The 21,313-nt window shown below is 35.2% G+C and overlaps 1 protein-coding gene across 3 annotated transcripts; it reads left to right on the forward strand.

Moving 5' to 3' along the window:
* The first annotated feature begins 470 nt into the window (after positions 1–470).
* ZNF215 (zinc finger protein 215) lies at positions 471–19,139 on the forward strand. Of its 3 annotated transcripts, none has more exons than XM_039863468.1 (6): positions 471–682; positions 5,278–5,847; positions 10,515–10,600; positions 11,995–12,121; positions 12,455–12,550; positions 17,524–19,139. In XM_039863468.1, the coding sequence occupies exons 2-6, from the start codon at positions 5,448–5,450 to the stop codon at positions 18,444–18,446; spliced, it is 1,632 nt and encodes a 543-aa protein (XP_039719402.1). In that variant the 5' UTR covers positions 471–682; positions 5,278–5,447; the 3' UTR covers positions 18,447–19,139. The 3 variants fall into 3 exon arrangements, with proteins under 3 accessions (XP_039719402.1, XP_039719403.1, XP_039719401.1); XM_039863467.1 differs by having other exon boundaries at positions 473–682; positions 11,995–12,127; XM_039863469.1 differs by lacking the exon at positions 5,278–5,847 and having other exon boundaries at positions 472–682; positions 11,995–12,127.
* Positions 19,140–21,313: the final 2,174 nt, after the last annotated feature.

Raw genomic sequence — 21,313 nt, forward strand, 5'->3', positions numbered from 1 at the left:
GGGTCAGGCCTGGTTAGTACTTGGATGGGAGATCACCTAGGAAGATCTAGTGCTGTTGGTGTAAAAAATGAAAAATAAGGGATTATAAACTGACAAGGTCCTTGCAATCTGTGAGGTCAACCAAGGGTTGCCTCGCCTAAAAAAAATAATAAAGAAAGAAAACTATGTTAAATCACGTTATATGCAAGAGAGTATTTTCTTGAAATCATGTAATTTATTTGGTTCCAAGCAAATTGGGGTGGGGAGTGGGGGTGGGAGGGAGAAAGGAGGAAAGATTTTGGCCAATTTGCCTGGATAGGATTGGGGGGTGGGCACAGAAAATTTTACACGCCCTTCTCCAGGCGGGACCTGGGGAAAGGGGCGTGGCTGAGAAAAGCGCCCTCTACAGACCACCACCCCCCCCAGCCGCGCGGGCTTCTGGGGGCTCCTTCCATGGCTGGTGCGCTTGCGCAGGAGTGCCCCCAGGCGCGCCTTGTCATTTGTAAGACAGTGCGCCTGCAGCGGCGTTTGGGAGGAACCAGGTGTAGTCAGGGCTTCCTGGTTTGGGCGTCATTGCCAAAGCCAGCTCCCTTCGCCAGCCAGGACGACAACTTTGGCGGCTCCTTTAGGAACTGGAGCCTGGCGTGACTCAACAGCCCTGGCTGGGAGTCTCGCTCTCAGGTTTCACCCGATTCAGCAGGCGGTGAGGACGCGGGTGCATGGAATTGGGAGTCCCGCTTCAGGGCGTCCACGCGGAACGCGCACTTCTCGTCTTGTTCTCAGTCACCGGGACTGCGCTCAGTAGTCTCTGCATGAGAGAACAGAGATAAGGGGGTTACTGGTGGGAAACGGGACGGCTAGATTGCAGCAATTTCACTTTGCGTGCTGTTCCTTCTGAATCTCCAGGCGCTTAACCGGGGAAAGGTATCTCGATCGGCTGGTTTGAAATGACCGGTATTGATTCCTCATGATTCCTCATGGAAATACCAAGTGTGACTTGATCCATCAACTGGACAAAAAAAAAAAAAAAAAAAAATGGAGAGAGGTTCATTCCAACTTGCCTTGCTTTCCCAATCATTCCTGGCCACTCCCCCAAAATATTAAACGTCCAGGCATCATTCTTAATTTCAAACACTGGTTTGCAAACTATTTTCTGCTCTTAACTTTAGCTGAGCTAATCTCGAAAGCCTCTCCTTTCGAGATTAGCTACTGTTCTACCTATGACCTCTTCTGTTAAAAACCACCCTCTTCACAGACAGATAACTACTTCTCCATGATTAGCACCTTTCCAGGTTCTTTGAAGCTGTAAAATTCTTTGAATTTGTGTCACCTGGTTATTTAATCGACTCTCCAGATTCTTCTCACCTGAAACTTACCGAGCCCTCCTCTTCGCAATGGCACTGGGTCATCATCTTAACTCTTCATGTCTCACCATCATCCTCAAAGGCGTCTATTCAGTACGTTAGAGTTTAAACTTTCACACTTCTTGTCTTTGTTTATCCCAGCGTTCATCACTTACAGATTACTTAAGGCGTTCGCTGTCAGGGCCATGCTTTGGCCCTTTCACCCGAACTGTTCTGAAATCCTAAATGCAAGCGTATCATCCTGAACATCTCTACCTGTCCCAGCTCTATAATTATTCACGTTGAGTAATGTATTAACCTATATTTTTAACTTATGGATCCCTAGTATATTTTGTTGCTTTTTTTCACTTTGAGTTAAATGTTTTAAACGTCTCATGTTTAATTATATATGTGAGGCTTTCCATTGCCTAATAGTGGAGTTTGAGCTGTGCTCTATAGATTATGATGTGAAATGTTTTTATTTGAACTGTTTTTTAGAAGCAATATATAAATTTCAAAGTAGTTGAGAGTGTTTTTTATGTTTGGATTAAATTCTGGTTTTCATTCTCGTAATAAATAGGGTTTGTACCACTCTATATTTTTTATTTATTGAGGAGTTTTTTGGTAGCCTAATAAATGCTTTTGGAAACATTCTCATAGGCGCTTGAGTAGAAACTACATTCTGTTTGGTGTATATATCAGACTAAGCATATTATATCCCCCATATTACTTAATTTTAGTTTTGTTGTTAAGGACTGAGAAAGTTGCCTTAGTCTCCCATTTCTATTGTGTCGTTGATTTCATCTCATTTTTTTTGAGGATTTTGATTTAAATAGATTTCAGTTATGTTATTTGGTACACTTAAAAGCAGCCATATTTCATTATGAGTTGTACCTTCAATCATTTAAAGTTTCCTCTCTATTTTAATGCATTTGTGCTTTTAATTCAACATGTATTTTAATTCAGTATATCCTTGCATGTTTTATTGTTTACATTTGCTTGTTATATTTTTATTTTTATTTCTTTTATTTATCCCTTAATTTTCACCTTGGGAGTTATTTTGTTTTGGATGTCTCGTGAGTGTTTATCTACTTGAGTTTAAACTCTTACCCAATATATTTATTGTTACAATGAATAGCCTTGTTATTGTTTCTAATTTTAATTTTTTACTTTTTGTGCTTCCTTATTGTTTTGTTTCATTCTATTTTTAACATATGGCCTGTGAGTCCCCTGCCCCCTTTCTTCCTTTGTATTAGTTTTTAAAGTTTATCTGGGCCTGTAGTTCATTTTTTTGCTGGGACTCAGTTATACCTCTTTGGCACTTTCAAACATTTTTTTTTTAATGAACCTTGACTTTCCTTAAGCTTTGAAGAAAGTTTGTGTTGGAGCTCAGGAGTCAGGAAATACTTTTGTGCACAAAGTTTTCACTAATCTGTAAGATCTACTAACAAGCAGACATACAAATGTATATATGATAATCTACTGAGTGCTTATTTTTTTAATGGACATTACATGGTTTCAACAAGACACAATGGAAAGTATTGAGAAGTGATATTCTGCCCATTTGCTTTCTAGGTCCTTTTTTTGTTTGTTTAAACCTTTTGACTCTCTTCACTCATTTCTCTCATTCTCCCACCTATTTCTTTTGGCAACCACCAATCTGTTTTCTGAATCTATGAGCCTGGGTTTTGTTGTTGTTGTTTTGTTTTTAGGTACTGCATATAAGAGAGCTCATATGGTATTTGTCTTTGTCTGACTTATTTCACTTAGCATAATGCCCTTGAAGTCCATCCATGTTGTCGCAATTGGCAAGATTTCATTCCTTTTCATGGCTGAATAATATTCCATTTTGTATATATACCACAATTTCTTTGTTTCATTCATTTACCAGTGGACCCTTAGGTTGTTTCCATATCTTGGCTCTTATAAACAGTACTGCAGTGAACATATGGGTGCATATGTCTTTTGGAGTTAGTGTTTTTGTTTTCTTCAGATATATTCTCAGAAGTGGAATTGCTGAATCATATGGTAGTTCTGGTTTTAATTTTTTTAAGGAAACTCCATACTGTTTTCCACAGTGGCTGCACCAATTTCCATTCCCACCAACAGTGCACAAGGGTTCTTTCTTCTTTACATTCTCATCAACAGTTGTTATCTCTTGTCTTTTTAGCTATTATAATAGGTGGTATTTCATTGTGGTTTAGATTTGCATTTCCCTGATGATTAGTAATGCTGAGCATCTTTTCACGTACCTGGTGGCCATCTGTATGTCTTCTTTGGAAATATATCTATTCATATCTTCTGCCAATTTTTTTTTTAAATTGGATTGTTTGTTTTTGCTATTGAGTTGTATGAGTTCTTTATATATTTTGGATATTAACCCCTTATCAGATATATGATTTGCAGATATATCCACAAGTCAGTCAGTGTAAGACACTGCATTAACAAAATGAAGGATAAAAATCATATGGTCATCTCAATAGAAAAAGCCTTTGACAAAATTCAATATCCACTTACATTAAAAACTTCCAACAAAGTATGTATTAAGTTCTTACTGCCTGTCAAGAAGTGAGATGAGTGTTCTTTTAATCTCTTTAATTCACTCAGATAGATATTCTTATAGTCATGGTACAGATGAGAAAACTCAAGCTTTTGTTAAATAATTTGTTCAATTTTATATATATAGTAACTTTAACTGAGATTTAAGCTCTTGTCAGGTATGACTTTCAAGTATGTACTCTTAGTCAGTATGTATTGCCTATAACAGTTTCTTAATCTCGGAATTATTGATATTTTAGGCTGGACAGTTCTTTGTTATAGAGGGCTGTCTTCTGCACTGTAGGATGTTTAGCAGCATCCCTGGCCTCCTCCCAGTAATAACCCCCAGTTCTGACAACCAAAACTGTCTCGAGACATTGCCTTATTTCCCCTAGTGGCAAAATCACCCCTGAAAACCACTGACCTAGAGGCATACAGTCAGAATGACCCTTGAATAGTAAATTGCATCTGAACTGGGAGAATTGTAAATAGTATAACTGTATCTGAATTTACCTGAACATAAGAGTGTTATAGTTGGGCAAGCTCTTTGGGGAACCCTCAGTGCTCACAGAGTTGTTAGAAAAGATATTGGCTCCTGTGGGAAAGCTTTTCAGTCAAGATGCTTTCTATGTAACCTATTTAGGTCTCCTTATTTGAGCTATACTCTATGAAAACTCCCACTGAAGAAAAATGCCAGTTACTCTGCTAGCAAGCTATGTTTTCTGTCCAATAGCCTTCTGAATAAACTGGTGCCAAATTTGACCCATGGTAGTCTTGCGAGTCTAAATGTTTGGTTGAGACTAAGACCTCCCTGGTGGATATTGCACACTGGCCTATAGTGAGTCCTAACAAATGAAAATTATTGTCTATGAAGGCACTTTTTTATTTATCCCTAACAATGAAATGGCTCGTGGATATTTATTCTTATATTTTTAAAATAATAGTTTCTCGCCTTAATTTCTAGTGCTATTGCCAGTTTTACTCATTTTATATAACTTTATTGGTATTTTAATGAGAATTTAAGAGGAGGTTTTTAGGCATCTCTAGAATGAAACCTTAATAACCTGAATATCTTGACTGAAGATTTGTTTTGCTTAGTTGTAAAGCAAAAATGAGTTGTTACCTGGTATGGGAAAAATTTAACTGCAATTAAATTATGAAGTTTGTTTTCAAAGGACTATTTCATTTATCAGTTTTTTTTATGTGATGTCTATCAATATGTGTTTCTCTGTCTTTGGCAGGTGGTTGGGAGAAGGGACAGCATATTTTCTCGTTCTAAAGAAAGAAACAAGAATGAAAGAATTCATAATATTTACTTTCTTAGATAATTTTATTAATTTTACTTTTTTTTTTTATCTTTTAGCACTATTCTAGTACATGTACATTATCTATTGGTCATATTTGTATCTTTTTTCAGTCTCTCAGGTACCTGAATGTTGACTTTGTATCCGAAGATCCTGGAACTTTTCTCTTGAACTAAACTTGGTTCAAATCCTACCACATATATATAGTACACAAGTGCTTAAGAATTTCTGGAATCCTCTGATAAGACAAATCCAAGTAACAGAAGGAGTTCTATGCAGGAAGATGCAGCCCCTGAACAACTTGATGGCTATCTCAAAACCTGAAAACCCGGCTCTATGTGAACAAAGTGATGTCCTGAGAGCAAACTTGTCTTGGCAGCAGGAAACCATCCCAGTCATGGAGACCTATAACTCTGAGGCCTCTCGTCGAAAGTTCAGACATTTTCAGTACTTAGAAGTGTCTGGTCCTCAAGAAGCCCTGAGCCAACTCTGGGAGCTGTGTCTTCAGTGGCTGAGACCAGAGATTCATACAAAGAAGCAGATCCTAGAGCTGTTGGTGCTGGAGCAATTCCTGACAATTCTCCCTGAAGAGGTCAGGACTTGGGTAAATTTACAACATCCAAAGAGCAGCAAAGAAGTGGTGACCCTCATAGAGGATGTGATTGAAATGCTTAAAGACAAAGGTGAGAATATAGAAAACTGGCAGTAGAATAGTTGACCCTTATGTGAAATCTAAAAACAAAAACAAAAATACTGAGCTCATAGATTCGGAGACCAGATCGGTGTTTGCCAAAAGCATTGGGTAACAGGTGGGTGAAATGGGTGAGAGGGTCAAAGGTACAAACTTTCAGTTATGAAATAAATAAGTCATGGGGTGTAATGTACTGCATGATGACTGTAGTCAATAATACTGTATTATTATACATTATTATTTGAAAGTTGCTAAGAAAGTAGATCTTAAAAGTTATAAGAAAAAAATTGTAATTATATACAGTGACAGATGTTAACTTATTGTGGTGATCATTTCACAATATTTACAAATATTGAATCATTATGTTGTACTCTTGAAACTCATATAATATGCCAGATGTGCCTCAATTAAAAAGAAAGAAAAATGTTAAAAAAAACGTCGACCCTTCCCATTTGAAGAGAAATATCTTTTTTTGAGGCTACAGGGCGCCAAGGGACAGATCATGAAGGACTTTACTATATCAGGAAACGTGAATTTTATTTGTAGCAACAGAAAGAGAATGAGTTCTCACAGATTGGGTAGGGGAGTAAAACAATTTGATTTGCATTTTAAAAATATCATGTTAGAGCAGGGGTTGGCAAACTATGAACCACAGGCAAACTATTTTTGGAAATGAAGTTTTATTGGAAGATAGCCACATCCATTCACTTACATTTTGTCTACAGTTGCTTTCATGCTCTGGCCAGATCTGATTAGTTATAGCAGAAACTGTATTGCTTGCAAAGCCTAAAATATTTACTATCTGGATCTTTATAGAAAAAGTTTATCAACTTCTCATGTAATGGATAGACCTGAGGGCTCTGAAAATAGGAAAACTAGTTAGGAGACTGTTGTAATAGATCAGGTGTTACAGAATGAAGAGAACATTGGAAAAACAGAAGAATTTGAACCTAAAGGATTTATCAACTACCTAATAAACAAATTTAACAAAGTTTCAAGATAGAAGACCGCTATAAAAAAATCAATTGTATTTTTATACACTGGCAATGATCAGTCCTAAAATGAAACTGAGACAATTTTATTTACAATAGCATCAAAAAGAATAAAATATTTAACTATAAATTTAAGGAGGTGTAAGACTTGTCCACTGAAAATTACAAAACATTGTCGAAAGAAATTAAAGAAGACCTAAATAAGTGGAAATATATCCCGTGTTTATGGATTGGAACACCTAGTGTTGTTAAAATGATAATACTCCCCAAAACAATCTACAAATTCAAATGCAATTTATATCAAAATCCCAGATACCTTTTTTTTTTTTGCAGAAATGGACAAGCTGATCCTATGGAATTACAAGAGACCCCAAATAGCCAAAACCGCCTTGATAAAGAAGAACAATGTTTGAGGATGCACACTTCCCTAATTTCAAAACTAACTACAAAGCTAAAATAATGTGGTACCAGAATAAGACATATAGATCAATGTAATCAAATTGAGAGCTCAGAAATGAACTCATACTTCCGTGGTCCATTGATTTTCAACAAGAGATTCTAAGACCATTAAACGTGAAGAATGTTTAACAAATGGTACTGGAACAACTTGATATCCACAGGCAAAAGATTGAAGTAGGACTTCATACTATATGTAAAAAAATCTATCAAAATGGATCAACAAACCTAAATATAAGAGCTAAAACTATAAAATTCTTAGAAGAAAAAAATAAGAGTAACTTTATCACTTTGACTTTAGTAGTTGTTACTTAGACATGGCACCAAAAATACAAGCCACAAGAGAAAAATTAGGCTTCATCAAAACTAAACACTTTTGTTCATCAGAGGATACTATCAAGAAAGTAAAAAGGAAACCTACAGAATGAGAGTAAATATTTGAAAATCATATCTGATAAAAGCCAAGTTGGGAAAATGTTGTGAAACCAACTCTTACAACTCTACACAAAAAGACAAGCAACACAATTTTTTAAATGGGCAAAGGACTTGAATAAATGTTTCTCCAAAGAAGATATACTAATAGCCAAAAAGCATAGGAATAATTGTTCAGCATCATTAGTCATTAGGTAATTGAATATCAAACCTACAATGAAATGCCACATGACATCCACTAGGACAGCTATACTAATAAAAAATAAGTGTTGGCAAGGATATGAAGAAATCTGAACTCTCGTACATTGCTTTTGGGAATGTAAAATGGTACAGCCATGGTGGAAAACAGTTTGGTAGATCCTTAAACAGAATTACCACATATTCAACAGAATTGAAGACATGTTTACACAAAAATTTGTGCATGAATGTTCATAGCAGTATTGTTCAAAATAGCCAAAAAATGGACCAATCTAAATGTTTATCAGCTGATTAATGGATAAAGAAATTATAGTATATCCATACAATGTAATAATATTCAGCCATTAAAAGGAATGAAGTACTGATACATGGTACAATGTGGATGGACCTCCACAACATTATATTAATTTAAAGAAATCTGACACAGAAGGTCATATACCATATGATTGAATTTATATAAAATGCCCAGAATAGGTAACTCCATAGGACAGTATGGGAGGGAGGTAGAATGGGAGTGACTCATTTGGGGGAAATTAAAATGTTCTGGAATTAGATAGTGGTGGTGGTTTTACAACATTGTGAATATACTCAAAACCATCGAATTGTATACTTTAAAATGCTTAATATGTGAATTTTATGTTACATGAATTTTACCTCAGTTTTTAAAAAGAGTAGATAAGAGCTTATTGGATTAACTAAGGTGGGTGTTAGATATAAAGGACAAGTGTGTAAGGAATTTGAAGACTGAAAACAGTGCTGAAAGTGATTTACCATGAAATTAAGCTGTATAGAGAAAGCTGCAAAGGGACTTCACAAGAGGTGATAGACTGGGAGAAAATTGAGGAATCAATGTCCTATGATGGGACTTGGATAAAAGTTGGAGAATATGCTACGAGCAAGAAAGTGAAAATTGAAAGAACAGGAAAACGTAGTTAGAGATTGACATATTCAAGTTTGTTCTCATAGTAGAGCAATTCTAGGTAATAAGGACCCAAGTGTGAAAAAGGAAGTAGCTTGATTATTGATGGTTTTTAGAAATAAGGATATCCGGGGTCGTCAGGCTTGGTTGTCTGTGCCAGTGTTGAAGTAACCTGTCATAATACTGGTGGGATTCAGGGTAGAAAGCAATAATGTAAGTTAAATAACCAGTTTTTATTGTCCTAGTACAATTATTTAATGTGTCACTTACAGTAGACTACAGGATCTCTGAGGGCAGGTATTGTGTACCTCACACATAAGAGATGCTCAGTAAATATATTTTGAATAAATGAGCAATTGCTTAGTCTATTACGACATCAAGAAGGCCATAGGTAAGTGGCGTGAACTTCTAAGAAAAATTTTTCTACAAAAGTAGAAAAATCTTTATGAGGATGTGAGAATAGAGAAGTACGAGTATGTGAAAACAACTTTACAAACCATAGTACGAAGGGGTGGCTTTGATGAAAGCCAAGATCTGTTTTAGATTAGAAGAAGTAATATTCTACAAAGAGCTTAAGAATGCATATGAATTTTTCTCTGAATGGAATGGGGGTTTCTTAGAACACACTTGTAAAGGTTTAAGAAGGAGGTCAACAGGGAAGAAGAATTAAGAGAAGGAAACAGTATTCAGTGAGGGCCATTAATAAGGGAGTAGCTGATTGGAGCCTCTTGGAGATATCTCACATCTTTCCAAGAGTGACAAGAATAAGAAACAGTGTTGTATTGACTGTCCTAGGGATTATGGGACTGAGCTGACTGAGGTTTCACAAAGTGTTATATACCCGAATAATGTTAATAGACTATAATCTTTTGTCAGCATTCAAATAGTATGTTGCTGAGAAATTTGGATTTTTTCTTCAAATTCTGCCTTTATTTACAAAATGGTCTCAAAAAGTATTTCCTACATTGTTTCTATTTTTTCTTATTTCATCCTGAGTCAATGAAAACTTCCCCACAGACTAGTATTGGTTTACAGTCTGGCATTTAAGGATTATTGATGTAACTAATGAATCTTGGAGAAAATTTAGGACAGTAGTCCTTGGGTATGCTTCTCACCAAAGGACTGGAGAAGAGAGGTGGTTGCTGCTCAGATTTTTACGTTTCTCGAAAGAGTAGTTCAAAGTGACCAGACTACTTAAGTCTGTGTGTAGCATATTGGAATTTAGAGGAAAGGAACCGTTGAGTAGAATTTTCCCCAAAGTGTTTGAGGAGGGATTGATTGGATAAAATATTCTTAGCTCCTAGTAGAATTACAGCCTGTGGTGACTAAGCCTTAGGCTTTAGTTTTAACAGGATTAAAGTTATTTTTTGGAATCTGCTATAACCACAGATGAGGCCTCAAAATGTTATTTTGGCCCTCTTCCCTCTGATCCAGTTCTCAATCCCTGGTAGAGTATCAGAATCACTTTTAGAACTTTTTAAAAATACAAGATCTGGGCCCCACCATTGGAGATTCTGGTCACTGGTAGAGCCTGACGTCATTATTTTTTCAAAGTTTTTAAAGATGATTCCTGTAAATAGCATGTTAAAATTACTGCTGTAATCATGAAAAGTTTTGCCAAGACAAAGCTTTCTCCCTGATGTTTTCTTTTATCTTTCTCAGATATACCCTGCAAGGATTCTGTCCTACTCCAGAAGGGGAGCATCAAGGAGAAAAAGGAAGCTGACTCACTAACGGGCAAATTTCAGGTGAATTAGGATTCCACTCTACTGAAATGACCTGGTTCTTTTTCTTTCTTTCTTTCTTTTTTTTTGGTTTGGCCTTTGAACTTTTGCCAAACAAAGCTCCATGTAAGGACATGAGATTTGTTTTCCCACAGGATATTGGACCTAATTTAGTTGGTGATAGACTCTTTGGAAAATATAATTTTGGCATATTTTCTGTGCATCTATTCCTTCAAGATTATAGTTGATAATTGAAGGTATAGAAATAGAGCCTACCCGAAGAGTATTTAGAAGTGAAGGGAGCTAAGGGCAGAATCCTGACCAATGTCATTTAATCTGCAGGAGCAGAAGAAACCTCAAAGGATACTGAAATGAAAGGACCAAAATGGTAGAGGAAAACCAGGAAAATATGATGTCACTGAAAGCAAAGGATGAGAATATTTCAAGGAGAAATCCTTTAAAGTTCAAGGGAATTCAGCCTGAGTAGTGTCTTTTCACTCACCATCATGGAGATACTAACATGCATGGAGTAGAAGCCAGGTTGCAGAGGGTTGAGGAAAGAGGAGGAGAGACCATAGATAAAAATGATTGTAGACAACTTATTTACACAGATGGGCTCTGAAATAAAGGAAGGGAAGGAATTTGTATATTTCAGTGTTATTGAAAGTGCCAATAATTACAAGGTTGGGAATTCTGGAGAGAGAAGTGCAACAGCTGATGGTATGAGGGCCCTTATGACAATTATTTATGCAGTGCCTAATATGCCAAACACTTTTCTAAGGGCTGGCAATATGATGGTAAATGAATCAAAACTTTTGCCTTTGTGGACATTACATTTTAGTAGAAGTAGGCAACCATGAGCAAATAAAATATTGCAGATAGTAATAATTATTACAAAGAAAAGAAACATAATGCAATAGAAACTGATGAAGAGGATGGCTGCTTTGAGTAATGAGAAGGGCCTGTCTGACAAGGTGACATTGGGATGCAAGACCTGAAGGTTAGCAGGCTGCATTTCTCAATTAGAGAAAATGCACTGTGTCTTCTGCTAGCGGAGCCTACATCTTCATTACATATTTCCCTCAAATCGCTCTTAAATTCTTCATGTTCTTTTTTATGTAAATTATTTGTACTCTATAATAATTTTTTTCCATAACTATTCTGCCTTTTTCTCCTTAACCAAAATGTGAGATAACCTAGAGTTAGGATTATGCTTCATTTTGCTTTCGTAGCCCTCACTGAGCACCAAGTCGATAGGCTCCTAATGTAACTTGATTTTTTATTATTTAGAACCCCAAACATTGTCCTATCAGTTTTTCACATATTCCGGCTACCTACCCTTTTCTTTCCACGTTCATTTCCTCTTTAGTAATATTTTTGGGAGTGACTTTTGATTAAAAAGGAACTTAATATTTTAGGAACCAGTGACATTCAAAGATGTGGTTGTGGAATTCAGCGAGGAAGAGTGGGGGCACCTGGACCCTGCTGTAAAGAGCCTGTACAGGGATGTGATGCTGGAGAACTACAGGAACCTGAATTCATTACGTAAAGGTGGCTTCTATGTATTTACCTAATCTGCCCATTAGTAGTCTCTTCATCTACTGTTAAAAACTATAGGACTGCTGAAGCGGTTAAGGGCATTTGGGTTTGGGTTCAGATTTCCTAATGTCCTTTGGGCACAATGGAAGATTTTCCTGCTGTATCTGGTTGAAAGCCCTTTCTGATGTAGAGTTAGAAATGCACAGATCTGTGGTGATCTCTGGCCTTATCTTTCAGAAACTCTTAATCTACTATACATAGGGATGGAATTGTCTTCCCTACAAAAATGCCAGAAGTTTCATATATGTTTGTTTTTGTTTTCATTTTCCCTATGAATAGAGCACCTATTTTCCAAACCAGATGAGGTCCCCAAGTTGGAGTGTAAGAAAAAAAGATGGATAACGGAGCAAGAAATCCCAAGAACAATCGTTTTTGGTAAGAATCAGGCAGATATGAAGCATTTGTAAAAAGCTTCTGTTTGTTAAATATGTAATGTACAACTCAGCTTTTGAGGTGACAACAAAACTACCTAAAAAAGTCATCATTGCTTTTCATTCACAGATTCTTTTTCTTGTGTGGACAAACAAAATAGTGTTAGAAACAGACATTTAAAGCTGCGTGGCCTATCTGCCAGTTTTCTGATCCGTAACAGAGTTTGTAACAGTATCTACCTCAGTGTTACTTTGAGGATTAAATGAACTGATATGTGTAACATACTTAGAATAGTGCCTGGCACATGGCAAGTGCTATATAAATGAATATCAGCCAACATAACATTAAATGATATTCTTTCTTTTAAAGAAAACACTGCTTTATCCTAGAGTGGCTTCAGTAATCTTCCATTTTTCCATCTTTTACTACAGAGCTCCTTAACTTGTGCCTTAACTCCCTACTCTCATCATAATCTCTTTATTCTTATTAACATTTAGTTTGTGAGAGATTATAAATTATTGTGGGTGGGCTTAATGTAAATTTTAATAGGTATGGAAAAGTACGAAGAGGAATATCACTCACCCCATTACCTCACTATCCAGAGCTATGTAATATTAACACTTGCTTAGTTTTATTTTTTTAATTAATTAATTTGTTTATTTTACTAAAAATTATTGAGGTGACATTGATCAACAACATCCAATAAGTTTCAGGTGTACAATTCAACAGTAAGGCATATAAATATTGCATTATGTGTTCACCTCCCATAGTTAGATTTCTTTCTGTCACCACATATTTGACCCCTTTTACCTTATCTACCTCTCCCCTCTCCCTCTGGTAATCACTAATCCACTATCCATGAGTCTCTGTTTGTTTGTTGCTTTTAGATTCATATCTCACATATGAGTGATATTATGTGGTTTTCAACTTTTTCTATCTGACTTCGGTTAGCATGATTATCTCAAGATCCATCCATGTTGTCCCAAATGACAGTATTTCATCTTTTCTAATAGCTAATATTCCATTGTATATATGTACCACATCTTCTTTATCCAATCATCTATTGTAGGACACTGGTTGCTTTCCTGCCCTGGCCACTGTGAATAATGCTGCTATGAACATCAATGTGCATATATCTTTTTGGATAAACACTTTCAAGTTTTTTGGGTAAATACCTAGTAGAAGGATTGCTGGGTCATATGGTAGTTAAATTCTTAGTTTTTTGAGGAAACTCCATACTGTTTTTCATAGTGGTTATACCAATTTACAGTCCCACTTGCAGTGTACGAGGGTTCCTTTTTCTGTAAAACCTCTTCAACACTTGTTATTACTTGTCCTGTTGATGATTCTAACACGTAACACTTGCTTAATTTTCTCAAGTTATTTTTTTTTTTGTTTGTGATAATGTGTCTCTTTGGCTTATGAAGATTTCTCTTATTCCAGAAGGGTTCATCAGGAATATGTCATTATATGTTCTGCTTTTCTCATCTAATGTAATATCCTGAGCAATAGCCTGTTTCACTAAATAGTCTGTAAAATGTGGTTTCTAATTTACTTATAACATTTCATCACATACCTGTATCAATATATTTAACCATTCCTCCCTGCCACTCCCAACTATTAAGTATTTAGGTCGATGCCAATTTTTTAGGTATATCTGATGACTTCCATAGGATACTGTTTTAGAAGTGGAACTTCAGCATCAAGGGGTATAAATATATTTAACTGTCTTGTTACAGTGTGCCACATTGTCTACAGAAAGGTTATACCAATTCAGACTCTCACTAATAATAAGAGTATTATCTCTCTATTTCTTAAATATCTATTTATTGCTATCACTCTAGCAAACACCTGGGTATTGTTAATTAAAATCTGTATTAATTTGATAGGAAAATTACTTTATTTATTCCTTTCTAAGATAAATCTTCTCCCTCAGTTATCTTTTGGATCCTCTTTCAGTAAAATGATCTTTCTTCTGTTCTTTGCATTGTTGACTCCTGTTCTTCCTTTGGATCACAAAAGGGTCACAATTCCTCAGGGAGACCTTTCTTGACTACGTTAGTTTTTTCTGTTATATACTCCCATAGCACCATATTCTTCCCCTTTTAGCACTTATTACAATTATATTTTACATGTATCTGTGTGAGTTTTTGTCTCTCACACCAGGCTTTATGTTCCCGGAGGGTAGGGACCATGTCTCTTTTGTCCTTTATATCTAGCCCTTAACATGTACATAGGAGCCAAAGAAAAAATGGGTAGATGGATAGATACTAGTTGAGAAAGGTAAAAATTATTTTATTCGTTTTTGTTATTTGTGATTCAGAAAGTGGTTTTATGTCCTTTATTAAAACTTCAGTGGTTTTTAATTAATATATTAAGATCTTATGTAAGTTCTCACTATTGCCCATGGTTATGGCAAATGAGATATCTCTAAGGCATTCTCCTTTTTTATTATTTTATTAATGGTGTCTGCTACACATATTTTTAAAATTTATGTTATCAGACATGTTCCTCTGTTGTTTTATATCTGTTAATTTTATACAGAATAATTTTTCCATCCTCAAACCAAGAAACTTATTTCCTGATTTTATTCTAATTTTATCATTTAAATATAATACTTTACTCAGTCTGGAATTTACTTCAGTAAATACACATAATTTATTTTCCCAAATAGTTAATGGATTCTGGTGAATTAAAGATGGCCACAAAATCATCGTCACTCTCTTCATCAAGATATAGACTTTGTTTCCCCTCCCGTTGAATCGAAGCTGGCACCAGACTGTTTAATCACTAAAATGCAGCAGAAGTGACACTGTGCCAGTTTTAAGTCTAGTTTGTAATAAAACTTTCAGCTTTCACTTTTTTTCTCTTGGAAGTCAGCAGCCACTAGTTCAACTATCCCGATATTGCCATACTTGTGAGAAGCCCAGCTAGCCACATGGAACACACACACACACACACACACACACACACACACACACACACTCTTTAAAGGCTCACCAAATGAATCGGATGCACATCTAGATTTAAAAGCCAGTCATCCAAGTTTATTAAAGATAGTATAAGGTAAATTTGGACGGAGAATATAAAACCAAATTTTAGACAGCAAAATTAACTATTTGGAACCTATGGATTTTAATCTGTAAGGACAGGTAAGCTCCTGAAGTTATTTGAGAAGTTGAAAGAAATTGTCAGATGGTCCAAAGAAAGGCAGAGGTGGTTCAGCACGGTCTGGTCTCCAGGAGATATGTAGGCAGAGACCCAGGATTGGTACTATAGGCTAAAGTTTAAAGTGTCCATTTTTGTTTTAAGTTAGAGACAGGAACAAAGTCTTATAGATAAAGAATAACTTGTGACTTTGGAATTAATGGTCAGGAATAAGCTAGTGACTTGAAATCTATTTAGTGACAGCAAAAGGAGAATAAATCATGGGTTAATATATGAAAAGACAGTGGCATTACCACTAAAACCAACAGATAAGAATACCTATTACCATAATCACTTAATATTGCTGAAAGACTTAACTAATGAAAGATAAATGAAACATGAGAAATTTAATTATAAGAAAAAGCTATTATTTGCAAGTGATAACTTTTCATTTAGAAAATCTGAAAGACTCAGCATCAAAACTATTACATCTGTTAAGAGTTTTGTGGGTGGCCATATAAAATTAAAATATCCGTAGCTTTCCTACATATTAAAACTAAGTGACTTAAAAATAACAAAATGCATAAAAGTGATTTTAAAAGGAATGAGGAAGTAATATGAAAAATGAGTTGTGCAAATATGAGGAGAATAACCAAGATTTCTTTAGGAAAATACAATTAAGAATGTTGCTATTCAATAAATACTGCCAGAAATATAAAGAATAATCATTATTCAACATCTCTTTATGGATTCTAGTGTGAATATGAGAACAACAATGACTTATTAAACATTTAGGGAAGTTCTTTCCATATAGACTATGATATCTCAGGCTCTTATTTGTTGGGTTGGAAGAGAGTAGGATAGTCAGGTAAAGATGTCCTGGAGACTTATAAAAAACTAAGGTTGATAGTATAGGTGAGACTACAAAGCAGAAGATGCAATTTGGCTATCAATAAAGCATGGAAGATAAAAACATTAGATATACCTGAAGTTATGTGGAAAAGGAGATAGTGAATTTTTTAATTTTTTAAAAATTAAAAAATTGCTGGAACATACAGTGTACCTGGTATATTTATACAGAAGCTAATTGAAAAAGAAATTTAGAGAAGGGATGTGGAACATTATTAAATGAAACAAACTGAAGACAGGTGAAAAGAAAAGAACGTAATCTTAATCAGAACAGGTAAAGTTTTGAGTTCTAGGAAATACTTAGGAAAATATCATAGCACTGTTAGAATCAGGAGTGATTTTGAACCTAGAAAAAGGATGGTTTCCCTCCCATGTATATTAGTTTTTTTCTGCCTTTGTTAAATACGGAGAATAATTGCAGCTATATGGAAAATAGGGGCACTGTGATGGCAAGTTTACTTTTAGCTGGTTAAGGTATAGTACCTGTAAATGTAGATATGTTCCTAAAGGTATGGTTAGATTGATGTTTTAGAAGAGATTATTTATTATTGGCGAATAGCTTGGGTTAAAAGAGACAAGGTGCTAGAGAAAGGAAAAGTAAGTATAACCTTCACAGACGAATTATGAACCAGTGATAATGTGAACTATGATATGCCACCCCATTCCATTTCATATGCTGGTTTTTATCCAAGCCCTATGTATTCACCTTAATGTTTCTGAATACCTCTCTTCCTATGATCTAACTTTTAAAAATATTTTTGCCCATTTATTCTGAAATTTTGCTTTTCTAGCCTTGCCTCACATTTCCCTTCTGTATTTAAGGCCCATAAAATATGCATATCCTCTTATGTGGTTTAGCCTCCCTTTCCTAATCAATTTCTATTCTTCTTGTTTGTGGATTTTTTTTTATTTCTTTTTAGACAGACAGACAATTTCAGAAAATCAAGATTCAGTTCTGAAGCAGAGAATTTCTGGAGAAGAATCATCCCATGGAGTGATTATGACAAGACTAACCCAAAGTGGACCTTCTTTAGATGCCTGGAAAAGTGATGATTGGGATCATTGGGACATAAATTTGCCTCAAGGAGCTTTCATTCATAAGACAGTGTACACTGAGGAGGGAGACTTTGAATGTAGTGAAAATAAAAATTTTGACGTTAAGTCAGTTAACTCAGTTTTTGATAAAAAACAAGGAATTTCTATGAGAAAGGAGTCCCTAAAATGTGATAAGTTTAAAACTCAGTTCAAATTTAATTTAGACTCAGTAGGTAAGCAACATTCAGAATATAATGAATGTGAGAGTGCCATGAGCCTGAGTATAGATATTCGTCACCCAAAAAGTCATACCACAATGAATTCCTATGAATGTTATCAATGTGGGAAAGCCTTCAGCCGTAGTTCATCTCTTATTCGACATCAGATCATTCACACAGGAGAGAAACCCTATAAATGCAGTGAATGTGGGAGATTCTTCAACAGACGTACAAACCTCACTAAGCATCAAAAACTTCATACTGAGGCAAAGGCCTACGAAGGCAATAAATGTGGAATCACATTCAGTAAGAGTGAAGACAGTAATAAACATCCAAGTCTCCATCCTGGAGATAATGCCTATGAATGTGTTAACTGTGGAAAGTCCTTCAACCGGAGCTCTTCGCTTATTCGACATCAAATGATTCATACTGGAGAGAAACCATTTAAATGTAAGGAATGTGAGAAAACCTTCAACAGGAGTTCAAACCTTACTAAACACCAAAAACTTCATACTCGGGAGAAGTCCTATAACAGGAAGAAATGTGGCCTTACTTTCAGTCAGAGTGCAGAACTCATTCACCATCCATGAATTTATGCTGAAAAGAATCCTATGAAAGTCAAGTGGAAGAAAATTTATCATAGATTATAGATTATTCTTTAATTGATAGGACAGAATTAATTTCGGAGAGAAATATGTTACTGGATAGAAATCTGAGGGAGCTTTTCCAGGCTTCCAGATGAAGCCACAGGGTTTGGCGTTAAACATACCACCATACAAGTATTTGTCTATCATTATTCTGAGGTCCATTACCATCATCTTTCCTTAGTTCATAAATAGGACCTATTTTACTTGATATATTGATGAAGTACATATTAGGGAGGAGCCAAGCAATATCTTTGGACTTGATATTTAATAAAACTCAAACTTTAAATTCTTATAAGAAGGTGACAAGAAACCAAGAGCTCACAGGTATATAGGAGGACATTTCTAAGGACTTAATTCTGAATTAATAGCAAAGACCAGAGTGACAGCCAGTACTCCACCCATGATAATATCCTTGGCTGTCCTGGGGCTGGATGGGGACTAGAATTGGAAGAGAGTTATCATCTGCAATGGGAAGTGGATATGTTATTGCTAATCTACCTGTATTCTTTAATGTCTGTATTTTTTTTTTTTAAGTATTCTTTGGGATCGAAGCTGGAGAGACATTCATAGCCCTAACTCTATCACTTATCCTAAACATTAAAAGGTCAATAAAGTGTCCTACTACTTTGTAAACCAGAACTGCCTCTTTATTCTATAAATTGCTTCAGGATCCAAAAAGTTCTTGAGCTAAGAAGCTTATCTTAACCTGCCCAAAACGATTCATACTGTAGACAATCCCAATGAATGATGACGATGGCTTTTTGTCAGTTGATACCCTGTTCAAAAGCAGAAAATGTATACTGGTGTGAACCCCTATGATGAGTTAATGTGGAAAATTATTCTGTGTTCATTTGTTCATTCTTTACATCACAGCACAAAGTTATATTAAGACAAAACTCTACACAAGTATTTGGTATGGAATTCCTATAAACATGAGGCAACTTGTTTAGATGATCCTAACAAGAGAAAAACACCCTGAATGTAAGAAATTCTTGAGGTATATAGTTCAGTCACTTATCAGAGCAATTACATGGTTAATATAATATATTCTGACATTCTCAGGCGTTCTGAATCTAATAGTTCATTTTTTTTTTTTAATAAGCTGTTATTTGGGGCAGTTTAAAAAGTGCTATTTTTATTTTTTATCTTTTCTCTCAACAGCGAGGTATTTGGGTCTAAGTAAAATGCTTATTTTTTTTCCCTAAATCTCTAAACATTCTAAAAAATAAAGATGTTTACTATTGACTGTATCAAATGTACATAGCTTCAAAGAATGCTTCTTTAGAGGGTATTTAAAGTTTAATTTTTGCAGAACATTTATAGCCAATTAATACCTTCCCCCCAACCTTTTCCCAGAAACCTATTTAATATATATTTGAATTATATTGTATGCATTCAAGGGCACATATCTAAGCTGAACATGTAGAAAGAGTGGAAATTAGCTAGATTGTGTGGGGTGGAAGGTGGGACTGTTAGGAGAGATGATAAAGGAAAAACAGGAGTACAAAGCTATAGAGGGGTGAGGGCATGGCATCAGAAGTTCACTGGCTGAAACATGGCTCTGGAAAAGAATGGGGCAGTAAGACATCGAGGTGAAGCTATAGAGAGACTCAAAAGCCAGATCATGAAAGGCTTGTAAGCCACCTTAGAAGTTTGGACTGTACCCTAAAACTAATGGCAAAAGATAAAATTCTTATCTTCAAAATTATTTAGTGCTCTGAAAGTGCTAATTGAAATGAGAGAAGGAAAGTAAATGGAAATTGGAAAGGAGAAAAATCTTGCTGATGATATGGTAGACCATCAGGACAACCTAAAAAATCAATTGAAAAGCTTAGATTTAATAAGCAAATTCAGATATACTACCCTACTCCCTTCAAAAAATGAATAAATGGAAAGATGTTTCTGAATGAGAGGACAGATGTTGAATCTTCCCACATTAAAATATAAGTATATTCTAATCAAAAATTTCATTGGGAAGATCATTTCACAAAGTGCTTATAAAGTTTATTTTATAGGTACCACTCTAGTAAGTGAAGATGATAAGAGATATCACTAAATATGACATTGAGTTTGGTGGCTAAAGAGCCAAGCTTCTGAGAAAAAAATATTTTTATTTTTTATTTTTTGATGAAAATGCTTCTTATAAAACACCTACATCTACTAAAATATATGGAAAATCAAACTTCTAGGTTTTGATCCAGGATTAGCCACTAATTTGTCATATAACTAGTTATTTAACTTGAGACTCTTAATATCTTACCTGAGAATGGGGATACCTAGCCCACATTTTAATTATACAGCTCAAATGGGATAATATAGTACTTATTTCTTAAGTACAGGAATTGCAAATGAAATGCAAATGTATGATTTTTAATATTAGAGCTCAAATATTTAGCAGTGTTTGGGTCACATTAAGTACTTAAAAGTCATAGCTAACAATTATAATCTACCAAAGAAGCAGTAGCCTGGCTCAGCAACTAACAATCAACCCTCTGACACATCAAATGCAATAAATTCTAATTTCAGGGATGAAGGATTCCCAACTATGAGTGCTCAGGTTTTCTAAGAGTCAAATTGTGAAATTTTAGCATCGGCATTCATCATAGCAGTGATTCACTTTTAAATAGGGATATAGATCCCACTCTTCTCCCACCATTCACATTAATATATTTTTAATTGTGCAACAGTTTGAAATTTTTTCAAAAGGAGAATCTTGCTTTTTCCTATCCTTAAACTAAAAAAAGGAGGGTTATAACTCTTAGAGGCCTGTTCAAAGATATACTATGGAAAAATCCATTCAAAAATCCAGT

Source organism: Pteropus medius, unplaced genomic scaffold, assembly GCF_902729225.1.
Source record: "Pteropus medius unplaced genomic scaffold, Ma_sr-lr_union100, whole genome shotgun sequence".
Lineage (NCBI taxonomy): Eukaryota > Metazoa > Chordata > Mammalia > Chiroptera > Pteropodidae > Pteropus > Pteropus medius.

What these genes read in the sequence shown, in the direction of transcription:
- ZNF215 (XM_039863467.1), top strand. Translation starts at nt 5,448, where the DNA reads ATGCAGCCCCTGAACAACTTGATGGCTATCTCAAAACCTGAAAACCCG. An exon ending in TGAAATGCTTAAAGACAAAG is followed by an intron (nt 5,848 to 10,514) that starts GTGAGAATATAG and finishes TATCTTTCTCAG; the next exon opens with ATATACCCTGCAAGGATTCT. An exon ending in CCTGAATTCATTACGTAAAG is followed by an intron (nt 12,128 to 12,454) that starts GTGGCTTCTATG and finishes CCCTATGAATAG; the next exon opens with AGCACCTATTTTCCAAACCA.